Source organism: Chrysemys picta, chromosome 7 (assembly GCF_011386835.1).
Source record: "Chrysemys picta bellii isolate R12L10 chromosome 7, ASM1138683v2, whole genome shotgun sequence".
In the NCBI taxonomy this organism is placed as follows: Eukaryota; Metazoa; Chordata; order Testudines; family Emydidae; genus Chrysemys; species Chrysemys picta.
Genome location: NC_088797.1, coordinates 117,323,269 through 117,343,234, shown reverse-complemented (window position 1 = coordinate 117,343,234; position 19,966 = coordinate 117,323,269). Strand labels below are relative to the sequence as shown.

The following is a 19,966-nucleotide window of genomic DNA, read 5'->3' as shown; positions in this document are numbered from 1 at the left end:
AAGTTGTAGTGGGGGAGGTCTAGGTTGGATATCAGGAAACACTATTTCACTAGGAGGGTGGTGAAGCACTGGAATGGGTTACCTAGGGAGGTAGTGGAACCTCCATCTGTAGAGGTTTTTAAGGCCCAGCTTGACAAAACCCTGGCTGGGATGATTTAGCTGGGGATTGATCCTTCTTTGAGCAGGGGGTTGAACCAGATGACCTCCTGAGGTCTCTGCAGGGCCGGCTCAGGCTTTTTTGCTGCCCCAAGCGGCGAAGGGTGGGGGGGGGAGCCGCGATTGGCAGCACTTCAACGGCAGCTCAACCGCGCCGCTTCATTCCTCGGCGGCAATTTGGCAGTGGGTCCTTCACTGTGAGAGGGACTGAGAGACTTGCCGTGAAGACCTGGATATGCCACCCCTTCCCGTTTGCCGCCCCAAGCACCTGCTTCTTTCGCTGGTGCATGGAGCCGGCCCTGGGTCTCTGCCAACCCTATCTTCTATGATTCTATGAAACAGGTCTCTGAGGCCTTTGGGCCATCCCCCCCAAGCCTGCCCCACAGTATAGAGTTCTGCAGTAAAACAAAAATGACATGCAGGATGAGACAATTCAGCAAAGCACTCAGCATGTGAGGAGTCCCACTGACCTCCATGGGACTAAACATGTGCTTAAATTCTTTGCTGAAATGTGCCTTGGACTGGAGAGCAGTAATAATTTCATTTGGTTTTATTGAATTTTAGATTTATTTCCCTGCCTCTTTGCTTTTATTGTCTGCAAGCTTAGACATATATTTTTTTCCTTGCCACCATTACATATGACCCCACAATTATTACATACGTGGTGCCTTTCCCATTATGACTTTCTCCACCGTATCTGTATTGGGACTCAGGTTTTGTTTGTCTCCTCTGTTTTGTATTTGTGCACTTGCTTTTTCCCAAAAGTTTAGTATATATTTTCCCCTTTTTTTAATTTATCATGCTTTCTCTGCTATTCAGGAAATTATTTGTCTGCTCCACTCATGGTCTTCATTTGGATGGGTTAGCGTTCCACTAGCTTTGTATGTGTTTACAGCTCCTGGTAGAATTTGTGAGGGCTCGTGCATCTCTCACTTCAACTACATATCTCAAATTAATTCATCTTGTCAGATCTGATGCAGTAGAACCTCCAAGTTACAAACTGACCAGTCAACCACACACCTCATTTAGAACCAGAAGTCCACAATCAGACTGCAGCGGAGACCAAAAAGAAAACGCAAATACAGTACGGTGCTGAACATAAACTACAGTACTAAAATATTAAAGGGAAAGTTTAAAAAAAGATTTGACAAGCTAAGGAAACAGTTTCTCTGCTTGTTTCATTTAAAGTAAGATGGTTAAAAGCAGCATTTTTGTTCTGCATAGAAAAGTTTCAAAGCTATATTAAGTCAATGGTCAGCTTTAAACTTTTGAAAGAACAAAAAAAAGGATTGGTGCAATCCTGTTCATTTACAAAGAATGTGCCAAGTCCTATTTCCCGGAACACAGTAGGATCAAATAGGAGGCAGGTTCCTTGCTCACATTCCAAGCCTGTCCTTCCAACCAGCAATTTGCCCAAAACGCTTTCTGAGCTACTTCTCAAGGACGTACTACCAGTAGTTTTCTCACTGTTTGCTAGCTTACGGCTTGCTTCTAACACAGACATGCAGCTCCACCAACTAATCCCCCAGCTCCTGTGTTTATCTGTTCCCAGGAAAACCCCTCTGCCTGCATGGCTTAGCCAATGCCCAAGCCTTGCGTCTAGTCTAGTCCTTGGGTGGTGGCTTCCACTGTTTTGATGATAGCCAAAACAAAGGAGCATGTCATTGTTCCCTGGTTTTACCTAGCTCACCCATCTGCTTCAATGAGATTTGTAATTGCCCCGAGATGAGATATGCTTGCTGGGAGCCATGTGAACTCCACCATAATACCATGAATAATGGTATCAGAAAATGAGCAGTATGGTCCATACAGGAGTTCTTATTTATTTTTCAAATAAACTAGACATAATCCTTCTTGCAAAGCTGAATGGTGCTTCACTGAGAGAGCAGGCTTGGAAAACAAAAATGAGAACCTGAGAAAAGATAATTGTTTAACATCCTCTCATAAAAATGTAATCTGGTAGCCTTGCTTACTGGCATATTTACCAATTCATCACCCCTTGGTCCTGAAAGCTTCAGTTATCCCAGAAGAAACTGAGTTTTCTTTGTTTCAAGGTGAATTTTATGATTTTTCCAGGAAGTGGTTGGAAGGTCTATCTCCATTTGTCAAAAACCAATTCAGCTAGCCTATTTTTATCCATGCTTTCTTATTTAAGAGCTTTGTGTGCTCGGTAGCTCTTCCTTCTGTGTCCCTCAGACCAAGGCTTCAGAATTGCACAGGATTTAGCCACACAACTCCCTAAGTGTATGGTTTCTCCGTCATTTCTAGTTGTCTATCCCTGCTGGCTTGCCCCCCCCAAAAAACCACCAAGGCCTGAATTCTCTAGTTATGGGCAGCAGGTGAACCCTTCCGTCGGGGAGGCTAGGCCAAGCCCCCATGGCCAAAGGAACCCCGGCCAGCCTGCCTGCCCTAGCCAAGCCAGCCTTCCCCCTGCGCCAGCCTGGCTGCCAGCTGGCCCAAGCTCCAGGCCACTGGCTTGAGCTGAGCCCCTGCTAGTTTCAGGGTAGAGGCCTCCCAGGGGAACCTGGGCAGGGCCACAGCTTGGGTCAGGGGAGGCTTTGTCTGCTATGGCCTTTGACCAGTTATCCATGCCTCCAGTCCTTACATATGCAAAACTTGTTTGACTTCAGTGAGTGTTTCCACTGCCCAGGGGCTGTGACCCAGCTTAGAAAGGTGCTGTGATAGTGGGGGCTAAAACAAGAGGGCTTGCAACTATCCTTGTCACCAAATTCCTAAGTACTCTGCCCTCAGAGTCACTGAAGTACGGATCAGTCTACCCGTCTCGCCTTTGAATTGGCTGCTTGGATTTGGGCTCACTTTGATACAAAACCACTCCAGTTCCACTCTGCACAGCAGAGTTAAGAGAAATTTCTCCTGGCTTGTCCTACAGATTCTTACAAGAAAACAAGTCACTTTCTTTTTAATTATTTTCTCTGACAGGTCAGGTCTGAATATCGTTACTCTTCATACTGATTCAATCCTTTAAGCCCTTTCCAAAGGCCATCTACTAGGGGTAATTTTAGTGCCAATTTTATAGTTCCTTCCCCCCCCCCCCCCAGCAATTCTAATCAATAGAATGAGATGAGACCAACAGCTTAATACAAGCTAGTGAACAGCTGTCTAAAGGGAACAACTTCAGATAACCAGTTACTGGCCAGGGTTAAAATCAAAAGTGAGCTGGAGGGGAAAGGTTCTGCATTCTATTATCAGTCCCCTGAGCTATCCGCTCCAACCACTGTGCCTGGCTAACCTCTTGTCGATCGTGTAAATTAAGAATGAAATTTAGTTTTAGAATTTTGTAATGATTTTTCCCTTGCTTTAAAAAATAAGTCCCAGGAATACAGTACACCGGAATGTCATAAATAATCCATGTGCCTTCAGACCACAACTAATCAAGTTTTCCAGGTACAACCCTGATTCAGGAAGGTACTTAAGCATGTGCCTAGCTATAAGCAGATGAGTAATCCTATTGATTTAAGTAGGAATATTAACGTGTTTAAACTACCTTGCTCATTAAGACTTGCCAGCAGACCAGAACATTCATAAACATACTGAAAGACATATGTCGTATTTACACATCAGCTGAGAAGAACTTGTTCAGAGACGCTCTGGTATAACAGTTATCCACTTATGCATGCAAAAGTCTTACCACATCCAACAAAGGTCCATTTTTTTTTCTTCAATTTTACTTTGCAAAAACACTCTACCCAGGGCCGGCTCCAGGCACCAGTGAAGGAAGCAGGTGCCTGGGATGGCCAATAGAAAGGGACGGCAGTCCGTCCGTTGCTGGGGCGGCGTGTTCAGGTCTTCGGCGGCGGGTCCTTCAGTCCCTCTGTTCCTCTTCAGTGGCATGGCGGCGGCAGCTCAATTGGGTTTGTCTTTTTTCCCGCTTGGGGCGGCAAAAAAGCTGGAACCAGCCCTGACTCTCTTTTCCTTGTTTTCAGAGGTTTGTAACAGAGGTAATGTCTAGAGCTTTTCAGCCTCCCTGGGCTGCGTGCCATTAGAATGTGGTTCTAGCCAGAAAAGTAACTGTGTGGAATTCCAATAAATTCCATATTTATTACCAATTTAATATCAGATTGACTCAGTTTAAGACTTAAGTACTTATCTACCACTTTACACCTTTAAAGCTCTTTACAAACACAGCCTTACAATATCCCTTTAAAACAGGAATGTGTCTTTGCCCCCTCTCCCCTATGTGTAGAACAGGGGTGAGATGTTACTTGCCAAACATTGCATAGCAAGTGGCAGAGCTAGGATTAGTACTAGAGAATTGGCTTCCCTGCTCAGTTAGGCTGCTACTGTCAGGGCCAGCCCTAGACCAAATGGCGCCCCAGGCAAGGAGTGTCTTTGGCGTCCTCCCCCCATTTGTTAAACTTTTGATTAACTTATTTTTAATTGTATTTGTAGAATGATTTATATCTGTCATATAAGATGATAAATTTGCATGATAGGATTTTGAATCTGTATTTATAGAAAGTCTCAAAGTCTGGAAGGTTCCACAAGATTCTACAAAGGTCCAGAACATTCTAGGAGGTTAGTGGAAAAATGAATCTACATATGGAATACCTGAAACATGTTACTTTGGCAGCATGGCTTGTGCAGTTTCCTTCGTACTGGTGGAGGGGATGCAAGAGGCAAAAAACAAAGCTAGACTGAGCTAGTCTATAGAGCTGACGGTAAGAAAACGTTCTCCTTCGGATCCTTATCCTGTTCCTATTGAAACCAGTCGGAGTCTGCCATTAATTCCAATGAGAATAGAAATGGACCTTTCTGTCTTGTTTCCTGCCATCACTTCAGGAGCGAGAAAATCGGAGCTCACTTATCCCTAATAAATATGCTTCAAAAATTCAAGCCCACATCCTATAATTGAATCAATTCATGCAGATCTGTTGGCAGAATCCAGCCCTTTGGTTGAGAAGTGAAGCAAAATGGAACCCAGTTTGCTACTGCTCCAGTGGCTCTACTATATTCCCCTCGCTGTCAGAAAGCAAGCAGTTATGGCTTGTACTTATAAAAGCAACTGATCTGTTAAGATGCTGTTCTTGCAATAATCTGACAGCAGCAATTGATCTGGCCCACGTTAGTGAATATTGGATTTTCAAGTTTGTATTGGAGGAAAAAGGATATTTTAATGGTAAGGCCCAGTTGTTGGAGCAGATTAAAATTAAAAAGAGACAAAGTGGATGAGGGGAATGCCTTTATTGGACCAACTTCCATTGGTCTCTCTAATATCCTGGGACTAACATGGCTACAACACTATGGTCAAAATAATACAAAAGCTCACCATAGGTCAGATCTACTGCCAGTTATAGGATGGGGAAAAATCTGATTCTAGTTTCCAAAAGTTTAAGTACAATACAGAATGTGCACTATTCTGAAATCAGTTTTACTGTTACTGCAAGTGTCTCTCCAGTACACAATCACAATGATGTACTGCCATCTTTTGTTTATGCAGGGCAATAGCAAGTTCTACTTACAGTAACAAGATTTACCAGGCCCAGTCTCCGTTTCTGTAACAATGGTTAATTAGAAACTATTGGCACTGTAACATTTAATCTGACCACTACATTTCTAGACAGACAAGCAGTTAAATATATGCCAACTCATCCCCATTTTTTATTCAGTTTTATAATCCTAGATACTAGTGGTCCAGGGTTGTATTTGGACAAATTCTGAATTTTGTTCTGATCGCTTATGAACAGATTTAGGTATAAACCATTGTTAGGTTTGATTTCTTTTGTTAAAATATTCTCTATTGTATAGTTTGAGTAATTACTCAGTTTCAGCTGTTGCTCCAGAAAATGAAGCCTCATCACCAAAGTAGATTCATAGATTCCAAGGCCAGAGGGACCATTTTGATCATCTAGTATGGCCTGTAGTATACAGGAGATCAAAAACTTCCCCCAAATAATTCCTAGATTGTATCTTTTAAAGAAACATCCCATCTTAATTTAAAAAATTCAGTAATGGAGAATCCCCCATGACCCTGGGTAAATTCTCCCAGGGATTAATTACTCACCATTTAATTTCCAGTTTGAATTTATCTAGCTTCAACTTCAAGCCATTGGATGGTGTTACTTTTCTCCATTAGTGAAGAGCCCATTATTAAACGTTTGTTCCCATGTAGCTACCCATTAGACTGTAATAAGTCATCCCTCAAACTTCTTTGTTTAAGCTAAATAGATTAAGCTCTTTGAGTTTCTCTCTAAGACATGTTTTCTAATCCTTTAATCATTTTCATAGCTCTTTGCTGAACCCTCTCCAAGTTATCAACATTCTTCTTGAATTATATACAGCAGAAATTGGACGTAGTTTTGCAGCAATCATTCCACGAGTGCTGGACCACTAACAACTTCTCTACTGCTACTCAAGATTCCCCTGTTTGTATATCCCAGGATCTCATTAGCTCTTTTAGCTGCAGTGTCATAGTAGGAGCTTATGTTGAGCTATTTGCCTTCTCCACCCCCAAATGTTTCTCAGTCACTGCTTCCCAGGATAGTCCCTCATCCTGTAAGTATGGCCTACATTCTTTATTCCCCTAGATGTGTATGTTTACATTTGGTGGTATTAAAACCATTTTGTTTGCTTGCTCCTAATTTACCAACTGATCTAGATTATCTGAATCAGTGACCTGTCTCCTTCATTATTTACTGTTCTTCCAATTTTTGTGACAGACTTTCAGTGATGACTTTCTTCCAGGTCATTGATAAAAATGTTAGTGTAGGGTCAAAACCAGATTCCCACAGGACCCCACTGGAAACACAGCTGCTCAATGAGTATTTTCCATTTATGTTTTGAGACTTAGCAAGTAGCCAGTTTTTAATCCTTTTCATGTGTGCTATGTTAATTTTATTTTCTAGGGTTTTTTAATCCAAATATGACATGGTACCAAGTCAAATATCTTGCAGAAGTCACCATAAACCCATGTTGATTTGCATTAATTATATTGCCCTCCTTTACTACTTTATTAATCAAGCCCCATATAAGCCACTCCGTTATATTGCCCGGGATCAATTGTCAGGTTGACAGGCCTATACTTACCCAGTAAGTCATCCTGTTTTACCCTTTTGAAATATTGGCACAAGATTAGCTTTCTTCCAGTCTTCTGGAACTTCCCTGGTGTGTCAAGACTTATTGAAAACCAGCATCAACAGTCCAGTGACTTCCTCAGCCTGTTATTTTTAAACTCTTAGATGCAACTTATCTGGACCTGCTGATTTTTAAAGTCTAAATTTTAATAGCTTGTCTCTCGTTATTCAGAGATTCTAGTGGAATGCAAAGAGTTATCTTCACCATATGATGAAACTATATAATTTGTTTTCCCCCCAAATACAGAAAAGAAATAGTTATTGAATACTTCTGTTTTTTCTGCATTAGTATTGATAATTCTACCCTTTCCATTGAGTAATGGACCAATACCATTGTCAGGATTTTTGTTCCTAATGTATGTTAAAAACAAAACAAAGAGCTTTTTCTCAGCTCTGCTGGCCCTAGATTTCTCCTTGTCTTTTGGCTTCCCCTATCTATTTTCTACAATTCCTAACTTCTAATTTATATTCACTATCAACTTCCCCTCTTTCGTTTGCTATTTTTTAAATTGTTTATGATTGCCTTCACTTTGCCTCTAAACCAGGTGAGTTTTTTAACCAGTATGACATTTGTGGGATTGTGGCTTTTTTGGGTATCTACTACATTCTTAGATAATTCCCAATTATCATTCACATTTCTTATTTAAATACTTCCTCCTGGTTCATTTGGCTCAATTGTTTTAAGCTTTGTGAAATTGGCCCTATTAAAGCAGTGTGTGTGTGTGTGTGTGTGTGTGTGTGTGTCTGGACTCTAGTCTGCTTTCATGACCAAGTCATGATCACTTGTACCAAAGCTATGGTTCACTTTTAGTTGGGTGCTCAGTTCTTCTTTATCTGTTCGAACAAGGTCTAATATAGAATTCCCCCATATTGGCTACACTTTTTGAGTTAGGAAGTTGTCATCTATATTTAGAAATTCCAAGGATGTCTTTAGTACTGGCAGCGTGAGACCTCCAGCATAAGTGTCTTCACTTGAACTCCCCTCTTGTGATCATGCATCTTTTTTCCTGTGTTACAGATAGGTGTGTAAGGAGGTGGTCATCCTTTTCCAAACTATGATTTGGTGGTCTGTCGCAGACACTAATACCACATCTTGAGCTTTAGCTCTTAGGCCATTCATCCTTAGCCTTGTAAAAAAGTGGTTTTGAATGCTTGTCAGTGACTTGCAAACAGCTAATGCCATTTTTGACAGAGTACTGCTCCTTCTCCCATTTTGCCCACTCAATCCTGCCGAAAAATAAGATACAACCATTGATTTTTTTAACATTTAGTGGTACCAGTCATCTTCTCCAGGTTCAGTAATAGCAATGCAATCCACTTTATGCTCAACAATGAGCAATTCTCTTGTTTGTTACCTAGGCTCCCAGCAATTGTGTAGAGGCAATTCAGTAATTTCTTTCCATGTCCTTTGGTTCCTCGATCAATTTTGTTCTCAATAACTCACATCATCCGTTACCCATTTAGGGCAGATTTGCACTCCCACTCTGGAGAAAGAGGACTGGGCATAGCCCAGGATGTAGGCTACCCTTTGCAAGGATATTGCATGGCCTCTCTGAAATATAGTAGCTATAACAGGTAGGTGGTATTAATAAGCCACATGTAAATAAAAGGATATTGGAGGTGCTCCAGGGAGGTACAAAATACAGGCTTCTGTAACCATATAACTGTCTGAGCTTCCAAATACTCTCTCTCCACCTTCTTAATTAAGAAATTAGGATGTAATTGGAAATATCTGTGCTCTGGGCATGTGAGCAAATCTCAAACATCCAAAAATCACTTGATTTAAAACCATGTTTAGATTCTCCTGCACAACTTGAACCCTCATACCCACATCATAGGTTCCATCCCCAAAATATGTTACTCCAAGTCACACATCTTCTAAAGGAACATGCTACAAAAGCAAAGATTGGAATTGGGGAGCCTCCCCTTTTGGGGCTCTGGGCCTTGGGTCTTCCTCATTGCTCATGTGAAGTATTTCCCAGCTGTGACACATGCAAAAACAAGCATTCAGACATTTGCAGGTTTATTATTTCAAAGTACACTATATACATAATGTATAGTCATGTCTTGAAAAACTTCATTTTATACAGAAACATATCTACAAAATTAACAATCAAATCAATAGTCACAGGGTATCTTGTCAATACACATATGTACATATTGGAAGATTGAACATCATTTTCACCAACAGAGAACGGGTAAGTAAATAAAACCCTTTTTTTTAGGGGGGGGGGAAGAATCTCATAACTATATCTATCATAGCTGAAAATTCTTTATATTTGGCAACATTTTCAGTTTTTGATGGGCATGAAAAGTTGGATTTCTTGCGCCACCTACTGTTACTAATAGTTAATATCAAATAGTCATGTGTGTCAATAGTAAAAAAAGTCATGAATGAAAGTATTGCCTATTATTGACGGTTTATGGACAGGCCTGTACATCTGAACTGCCTCGCTGCTCCCAAAGTAGTGGGTGTAAAGTTTTAGGTAAGAACACAAAGCAATTATACTGCAGTGCAGAACCAGTTTCAAAAGTTACTTTTTTCAGCACGTGTTGCCAGCAACAAGCAAAGAGGATCAGTAAGCAACTGCAGAACAGAAAATGTTTTGGGAACACAAACCAGATCCCATTGCCTTTAGAAGTCTATCCACAAAAACTAAACTTACATACACTTAAATGGATTTAAAAGGGAAAGCACAGCTGATGTCTGGCATACAGGGTACTATTCAGATACATGGGTCTGACTTTATAATCTGAAATAGGATATTCCATGGTGTGGAAAGACCACCACAGTTAGGCAGTCAGAAGCAGATTTTCTTTAGGACCTGAAACCACAATCAGCCTGAATGGGTGGTGTGTGTTATCCAAAATAAATTGCAAATTCTACTTCAGCCCATAGATGCAACTGGCTAAAGGTTTAAATGGGTATTTTCAGAAGGAGCTTGAGGCAGCTAACTACCTATTATCACAACATTTCACTGGACAGTGGGCACCTAAAAGCCTGTGCCTCCTTCTGAAAACACCAGCCTAGCGGGATACTATACTTCCCATAGTTCAACATACTGATTTTATTTAAAACACACACAAAAAAAACCCACTCCCTCCTTCCATATTTGAGAGCCTGGCTGATATTTATCACTGTGCAGTGGCCAGCACAAAGCTTATGTAACACTTAAGTTACCCAAACAAGGAAAGTGGCTACAATTGTTACATAGGCCTTGTGCTGATTCCTTAGAGGGCTGGATTTCTTTCTTTTCTAGGGGAATAGCTTTAAATCAGGCTGTTTTTAACAAAAATGTTTTACCTCCACCAAAGAAATATTCTGACTCTTGCTGTATACCATGAAAATACTTGCATATTAGTCAGACGAATATTCATGAGTAAAATACCAGCCTCTCTTAATTTGCAGCATCATCTTGCATATGAGAAAACTGACATCAGTAAAGTCAAGCAAAACTACTCTAACAAATTATTCCTACAACAATCTGCCATCATACTTTTGACATGATGCAAAGACGTGTAGAGGAGCTAACGTAAATACTAAAGTGCCATTTCCATCTGTGATAGGGGCATTAAAGAAAAAGCCTATATGAAACATCTGACTAGAATATAATGAACACTAGGAGGTCCTGGACACTACATATACACTTTATACAACCAACGAAAAAAATCCTGCAAATGTGTAGTGCAGGGGTCGGCAACCTTTGGCACGCGGCTCGCCAGGGTAAGCATCCTGGCGGGCCGGGCCAGTTTATTTACCTGCTGACGCGGCAGGTTTGGCCGATCGCGGCCCCCACTGGCTGTGCTTCGCCATCCCGGGCCAATGGGGGGTGGCAGGAAGCGGCACGGGATGTGCTGGCTGCGGCTTCCCGCCGCCCCCATTGGCCCGGGATGGCGAACCGCGGCCAGTGGGGGCCGCGATCAGCCAAACCTGCCACGTCAGCAGGTAAATAAACTGGCCCGGCCCGCCAGGATGCTTACCCTGGCGAGCTGCGTGCCAAACGTTGCCGACCCCTGGTGTAGTGCTTAACAGAGAGGAAGCAGCACTTTTCAGCAAGACAAAAGGATAACTGGGTGCTCTAAAATCATTTAAGAGCTGGAATGACACAATGCCATAAAGCAATAAGAATTTTCACAATATCATTGCACTTATCCCATCTGCATCACATTTCTTTACTACGTTCACATTAAACAGCTGCAGAACACCACATTAAAAGGTTACATTAATATTAAATACCATTTCTCTATTTGCTGGAGTAAGCTTGGTTTCAGATTCTAAATAGTGGAAACATTCAGTTTCTTGTATTTTTTGTGAAAGCATGAAAATGGATCTGGTACACGTAGGTATGAAAACTAAGTTCTGTTATTTGGAAATGTGACCTTTGTTCCTGAACACTTTGGGGTCTAATTCAGTCAGACAAACTTACTAGTCCACTCTGACTTCAAGAGGGGCCAGAATTTCACCCACTGGCACAACTCCCATTGAAATCAATGGAACTAGGATTTTCTCCTTAAGAGGTTAACAAAGTTTCCTACCCACTTCCCCTCCTAGGAATGAAGGCGAGGTAATCCTGAACCAGACTGGCTAAGCTTTTATCACAAGGTTGCAGGACTGGCCTCATTTGTTCTTAGGTCTTGGGGGGGGGGGGGGGGGGGTATTTAATAAGGTTGAGCCACAGTTGGGGCACATTTTCCCCAACTCTCCTCCAAGTTTTAAATCAATACCTTTTACCTTCTTCCAAATAAATGCTCAATTAAAAAAAAAATAGAGTAAAGATGAGTTATTCAGGACTCATAAGGAACTCTAAGCAGACCAGGCCTTGATCCTACATCCACTTACACACCTTGCTTAACTTTACATGCAGGAATAAATCTCCCTGACAATCAGAATTATTCTCCTAGATCAAGTTAAGCACTCGTGGGTAAAACTTTCAGAGGGGCTAAAGTGACTTAGGGGCTTTTGACAATATGTAGGCACCTACGTAACTTAGATCCCTTGGTAACTTTTACCCTGTGTTTGCAGATCAGAGCTCAGTTTGCACATGAATCAAGTGGGTAGGAGGTGAGTCGTATGAGAAACATTTAAAAGATTAATGGACAACACTGCAATAAGGTTTTAAATAAGTGGCCTTTTGAATTAAAATGGCTAATGTTAAATTGTGGAGTGTTTGTACATGTGCACTAAATACTTTTCATGAGAATAGGAAGTGCAAATATTTAATAAATACAGTATAAACCCTAAACATATATTTACAAGATGAACTGGTCTGACTTGGGCATTTTAGTTACATGGGTACTAATTTCATAAAATACACATTTACTGTAGGAGTGGAACCATTCCAGTCCTTCTGAGTTATCTTTTTCTAGTATTAAACTCTAGAAAATATTATGACTCAGCCTCAAGGCGACACCATTCTTGTTATTCCCCCATCACTTTGTGAATGAAGAGTGGGGATATTAACTGAAATTTTAAATTATGGTCACCATTACATCATTTTGACAGACTTTAATTCATATTAGTAAAGTTGAGTCTGATTTTTGTACAGCTTCTACAGTTCCACCAATAAATTGCAATTCACCATTTAAATATACCTTATGGTCAGTTTTACTAGCTGGTTTTACTATACTTACAATTAAGATGACTAAACATAATGGGGGGGGGGGGTTAATGGATTGGAATATCTTGGAATAAGGGAGTACGTATATAAATAATGGACAACTTAACTCACATACTTTAAAAATTGTGTTAATTTATATTGAAAAAATCAAACTTATTTTACAAAATCTACCTGAGTTCAGTTATTCAGATTCATATGTCTTGAGATCTGGATTTTATGAAAAACTTGGTGAGTTGATAGTCTGATAGAACTGAAAATGCCTAGCATCAACAGCAGAAGTTTCTCATTCTAATTTCTTGCTAGTTTTCCCACCTCTTCCCCCCCAAAAAAAGTCAATTCATATTACGTTTCCAGGGAAGCCATTAAGCTTTTGTCCAATGGTAAAAAATGCATCATGTCCTTAATTATTTTTACAAAAGTTAATTATAAAGCCCCTTTCCCATGCATATGTTAATTGCTTGATCAACTTAAATATATCAAACACTTATAGAGTAGGGAAGAAGATTCTGAAAGCCCTGGAAGCTCAGTAGCACTTGATATGTTCCACAGCAAATCAATTTGGTTCCCCCCCCCCTCCCCACAAGCTTTATCATTAGCAGGCTGCTTAATTGCACAGTGCAGAAATTAAAATCTCACTGAAATGAACTCTACATGCAGTGCACACTGCAAAGCCTCTGGATGCCTTAATTTCAGAGAAGAGTTCTAAGAATGTAGCCTATAGTAAAGTTCATCAATGGCTGAGGCAAAACAAACTTCACACTTGATCCTACAGAGCCTCTCATGTCCGGAAGGACAATTGGTGTGGTTAAAGGTTTGCAGGATTAGGCCCTGCCATTGGTTGACACTCAGTTTACAGGAGAAACTTCAAAATGACAGTCTGCAGCACCTGTTTCTTTGTTCTGACTGTTCCATAGTTTGTTACACTTTCTTCATCCTCTGTTCCAATTCATGCTGGTGCTTAATAAGCCGTTCTATTTCTGTTCCTAGTGTCTGCAGGTTTTCCTTTGAAGAAAAGAGGAGGGGCAACAAGAGGGAAACATCAGTAGATGCAACATACAATATTGAATTTAAATTACCACTTGCCATCACTATGAGTAGATTGCAACCTGAAAATAGCATGCTCACTTAGCAGTGAAAAGGTGGGGGCACAACCCTTCTCTCCCTGCATTAATAGTGAATGTGATGCTCTAAAGGAGAGTAGTTTTCTTATATATTTTAGGAGTCTACTGAGCATGCCGAAAACTTATGCTGCTTTAGTTCAAAACTAATAAATATACAAAGATACAGACAGGGAATCAGAGAGCAGCTTATAGATACATTCCTTACTAACTGTTAGTCATGCGCCTATGGTAGAATCATCCCCATTTTAAGAAACACACACACACACACTTCCAACTTGTACAGAAATCAGAACATGTGTCTCTTGACCATATTTTTGCTCTCACTGAGTGCTATCGATATTACAAGACAAACCATAGTGACTTCATCTCTAAAGAGACCTCTTCTTTGGTGGTTGTATTCAGGGCAGTATTTATTTGAGAAGAGCAAAAAAATGTGACTCCTAGAATGAAAGGCTATCATGGGTACTCACTTTCAGTGTAATATTTTTTAATAAAGTATCCTCTAGCACAGCCTGTAGCTTCCTATTTATCTCCAGAGAGAGTTCTAACGTGAGCCCACTGTCTGCTGGATGCGATGTGTACAGGGATGCCATGATGCCACCGCGCCTGCTCAAATGGACTTTGTTAAAGTCAGAGGCTTCTGAGGACAGCGTGCCAGCTTCTTCCCGCAAAACGTAACTCTGAATAATTCTGGGAAAAGAAGAGAAATCAGAGTGAAACTGCAGGTGTTGAGTTATGGTACAGGATTCTTTGTGGGAGGTATTTATACTATATTTGGGTTACAACAAAATAGATCTTCACATGCATGATCTCAAGAGCAAGAACAGGATACAAAACTCCAAGACTTAGAAGGGTGTAATCAGATGGGGAGATGGCTGAAGCCATTTCTTGCCCTAGACAGATTCATCTCCTTTTTCACACATTAACAGCAAACATCACCCAAGATAAAGATTTCCAGGGTCCACCTATAAGGAAAGACCAAGGGTGAAATCCCAACCCCACTGAAGTCAATAACAAAGCTCCCACTGACTTCAGTGGGGTTGGAATTTCACCCCAAGAGTACACTTAGTGACAAAAAACAACCCCAGTATTGAAGGCCACAACTTTAGCAAAGGACTAAGCTCCTTGGGGAAGGCGCCATCTTTGTTTTTGTATTTGTACAGCACCTAGAACAATGAGGTCCTGGTCCATGAGTGGGACACCCAGATGCTAGAGAAAAGCAAATAAATAATAAAAGGGTGTGAATTGCAACTGTAACAGTTCTTGGAGACAGAACCTTGTTATGTGGTTTGACCAGAATCCAAAGTATTTCCAGAAAAGGTTCTGTCAGTTTTGTTTGCAAAATCCCACCTTTCAATTTTTCTGCTAAGCATCTGAGTGACTCAAAAGCACAAATCCCAAAAAGTTGCAAGCTGTGCAAATTTAATTCAACCCCGTTCTGCCTATGCATTATAATGTTTTTAATTACATGATCACAAGACTTTTCCACAGTCCCCTGCCTCATTGCGTGCACAGGACGGAGCAGTGTTCTGGAGATGAATAAGAGCTGTGTAGTTAAGGAGACCCCTGCCTCATCTGGTGAAGTTGGAAGGTGTGCAGTGAATGAGGCAAGGGATGACAGGAAGATAAAGAATGGTGTCATAGGTAAGGCAGCTGAATTCTATCCTGGATAACTGGATTCTATCCCTACCTCTGCCACAGAGTTCTTTTGTGATGGTGGGCAAATCATTTAATCACAATTTTCACAGATGGTTACTAATTGTGTGTTCCTCATTTCCTGGATGCTCTATGTGAGACCTTTGAAGTTGATTTGCAGAAACGTTGAGCACTCATAGCTGCAACTGAAGTCACTAGTAGCTGTGTTTTGAATGTATAAAGTGCTATATAATGTTAAGTACTCAAACTCTCGGGCCTGGCTTTTCAAATTGGACATTAAGACCGGTAGGCACTTTCAACCTTACTTTCTGTGCCTCAATTCCCATCTGTAAAAGGGGGATAATATCCCCTCTTCTCACAGGGATATTGTAAAAATACACTGGCGCTTATGAAGTATTCAGCTACTGTAGGGATAAGCCCCTTAGAAAAGCTCATGAGGAAATTAACAATTGTGTCTTCAGAGCAGGGTTTGAATAGTGGGCAGTAAATAAGGCGTAGGGCCACTCACTGAACAGAGAGAATAAAATAAAATACTGAATAGCTGCTTATTGGGTGAGCACTGTCCACCTTGCTCAGAATGAATCTGTGCTGATTCAATTTACATGAAAGGCAGGAATTACTGAGAGTTTGAAAATTGCATTAGGTTTCGGAAAGTTTTTTTCAAATTAGTCACTTTTAAACCATGGCTGCTTTTCAGAACAGCCTGTGTTTTTATACATGAGACACCAAACACATTACTTGATTTTAGTATGTTTTTGAAGTGCCAAATGTATTATTAATTGTTTGGCTTTGTTACAGTCTGAATGAGACAGCTTGTTTAGCATTTCTATTGTAGTGGTGCCTAAGGAACCCAGTGAGGGATCAAGGCCCTGTGTTACAAGGCACGGTACTAGCACTACAGACGGTCCCTACCCCAGGGAGCTCACAAGCTATGCTCTTTTATGAGACACCATCTCATGAGATGGCATCACTATAATAGATGAGTGCATGTGATAATGGTTAGATTTAATAGCAAACATTCCTTCAAAAAAGGAGCGTATACTCCAACTTCTTCCTCCCCATGACCCCCAGCTATACTGAACGAGCAGACCTTAGAAAGGAACCTAGCCGCTGGTTAAGTGACAGGAGAGCCTGTAGCCTGCACAGCATGGAGAAGAGAAATCTTATATCGTATACTAAAGATGGACAGGCTTTGGCTCAGATATTTTATTACACTAGGCATCAATTTCAAGGAGCAAATGGGACTAAGCCACAGATCCAGGGCCTTCCATTTGATGTTGCGTAGTCTAGTAGCTGTTCACAGAAAATAAGGTGAAAATAAAAATCTGAGGTCTGCTGTGGTTGCAGTTGTTTTATCATTTAACATTTTTCTATCTCAAGTTAATTTTGTGTGTTATGTAAGAGTCAGAGTGTTCTGGTGCAGGGCAGTAGACTAAGTGATCCAAATGTCATACGTACTTGGTTTTTTTCCTGATTTCCTCCACCAGTTGCTTAATGTGATCTTCCATGAATTCCATCTTTTCATTTTTCCGAGCATGAGCCTTCTGTAGTCTTACTATTCTCTCAATCAGGACAGCCTTGTCCACTTCTGGGAAGCTATCCACAGCTCCTGAAGATCCAGTATTCTCAGGCGAGCGATCTTCGTTGCTGCTTCGAGCGTTAAGGGACCCTACCAAACAGTCACATGTTTATAGAACATACACAGTTGCTAAGTACACTATTCCATCTGATCACAAAATCAATAGCTCCAGCCTGTGCCCAAATATTTTCTTAATAAAATGTTGATCTCGTTTAGCTACTCATGGAGTGGCTACACATAGCTAACAGTACCATTTTCACTGTATAGGTTCAGACAATGGTAAACCCCTCAGTGTGAACACAGCTTTACTGGAATAAAGGTGCTTCCATCCACCTATAGCCTATTTCTGTACAAGAACCTTTATACTGATATAACTCTGCCCACACTAGCGACTTGGATCAGCTTAATCGTAGTGTGTTCTAAACGGACATAGTTAAACCTTTACCAAAAAACTGTGTATAGACCAGTGAAACTATTAAATACAAGAGTGCTGCAGGGCGAACCCCTTTCAGGTTGATGGCAGGAAAAGTACCGAGAAGCTCTGGAAGCAACTTTAAAAGTGATGGGGTAGAGAGAGATTATGAAGGGAAAAGAAAGGGCTACATATCTCAAACACAACCTTATGGACTAAAGATACATCAACTCTGATATAATTAACCTAATTTAAAACTATATGATATTGATCAGGTAAATAAATGCCAATGATACTGCAGAAAAAAAAATCATTTTTCTTCATGGTAGAACAATAAAGGAATACATTTTACACAAGCACACTGATGCCTGTAAATATGCCAATTGATTTACCATTTACACAGTGCCAATTGTCAATTAGTGCAATTAATTAAACAATAATGGAGGCAACTACTGATTTTTGTTTTGCCTTTGGCTACATTTAAAAGTGTCATCTAAGGTACCTCTGAACCTAAAAGCAGCAAGTTCAAAAAGATAGGAGTAAAAAAAAAAAAAAAAACTAGACTGTCTGTAATAAGAACACATGACTTCAACTACATTAACAAGTGCCATTATTAAACCTGAAACCCCTATATCTATATTAAGTTCTTGAACCTCAATGAATTCCCCAGACTTTGCAACATGAGAAAGATACTCCTTTCTCTCAGTTGTACATAAATTGACTTTCAGTTAAGGATTACTCATATGGGCAAGCACTGCAGTTATTAGGTCTATGTATCTCGAGACTCAAAGAAAAGGGGGATAGCAAACTAAAATGGACCCCAGGACTTCTGCCACCAAGGCTGACAATATTCCATAAGAGAATATGGAATAGGACAGGAGAAAGTTTTGTTGAAGTGTTAACAAGAACATTGTTCAGAAGTACATAACCCACAGAAATAACCAATAACTATTAAAAAAAAAAAAAAAAAAAAAACAACAACACACACACCCTAAATCCATGCCAGTAAAATAAGTTTGAGTTATTGAAAACTGAACAGTGAAGGCAGAATTGTTATTTGTTATGTTACCTGATGAGCTGGAACGACTCCCCATACTGCTAACTTCTTTATCACAGCCACCATTTTCAATATGATCCAATTTCCTTCGTGCTAACAAGAAAATATGGGGAGGGTTACCAAAATGGGGGAAAAAAATCTTAAGGAAATGGAACCCACACATACATACCACCCCAATCCACCAGGAACTGAGACAGTTTTCTTTAATTGCCAAATCATACATGTGAGAATACTAGTGATTAACAAACCATATGAACATCACTAAGTGCTTGGTCTAATGCCCATTGAAGTCCATGGGCTTTGGACCAGTCCTCAAGTGAAGAGGTAACTCCATGTGCTGGGTTGTCTTGAGACTAATATTTAAGCCATGCTTTAGTATTGATATGGCATGCTATTTAAATAGCTAATGAGTGACGTGTAACAGCTCTGCTCTCTGGAAATCAGTTATTCCGTGACTGCTATCACTACTGGGAACCGACAGCAGTGTCTGTGCCCAGATGTTGAATAGTGCTGGGAGAAGAAGTATGAGCACATGTGTTCATACCTGTCTAAGAAGGTAAACAGAACTTCCTCTCCCAATATATGAATAGTACACAACAGTTATGTTTTCACATAAATTCCAAACACCTCATTAAGCCAAACTGCACTCTAAATTCAGAGCACGTGCACTTTTGAATTATAAATGTTAACTTCCCGAAACTACAAAATTAATAATCAGTCTCTGTATGCATTTAATTTTTATATATATATAAAAAAAGATAAAGCACTTCCTTAAAATTAAATAACAAATGCCACCACCGACAATTCTGGCTACAGAAGGCATTTAGAAAGCTTCTGATGCATCTTGAATAGCCTTCTGTGTAGTGATCAGGAATCACATGTATCTGGTTACCATGGATGAAGTCTCAATTGTCACATGCCATTTGACTTCATAGAATATCCTTTTAGCTGAATACCAAGAATGTGTAGATCCCTTCCAGTACTTTTACATTTTAATCAAGCAATTTAGTGCTTATGAGATTCAATTAATGGCCCAATCCGGCAAGCCCTCCATCCACAAGTCTCCTATTTGATACAAAGAAGGCCTGCAAGGATTGCACCCTAAGAGAATATACGGATGCAAGCAGGAATCCTTCTCTAACAGTGTAGGCTGGGAGTGAGGACTATGTTAGTACACTCTAGCGCAGGGGTTCTCAATCTTTTTCTTTCTGAGCCTCCCACCCCAACATGCTATACGAACAACAACTAGTTTTCTGCATATAAAAGCCAGGGCTGG

General features: G+C 40.5%; 1 protein-coding gene across 4 annotated transcripts in view; it reads right to left on the bottom strand.

Annotated features, from left to right (window-relative positions):
• Positions 1-11,882: 11,882 nt before the first annotated feature.
• The window catches only part of CCDC186 (coiled-coil domain containing 186), a 51,853-nt gene continuing 43,769 nt past the window's right edge, over positions 11,883-19,966 (bottom strand). For all 4 annotated transcript variants that reach the window (XM_065552433.1, XM_065552435.1, XM_065552436.1 and 1 more), the window contains 4 exons: positions 18,703-18,783; positions 17,101-17,311; positions 14,457-14,676; positions 11,883-13,867 (listed from right to left, as the gene is read on the bottom strand). In XM_065552433.1, coding sequence (XP_065408505.1) covers positions 13,784-13,867; positions 14,457-14,676; positions 17,101-17,311; positions 18,703-18,783 — 596 coding nt within the window. In that variant the 3' untranslated portion in view covers positions 11,883-13,783. The remainder of the gene's footprint in view (positions 13,868-14,456; positions 14,677-17,100; positions 17,312-18,702; positions 18,784-19,966) is intronic.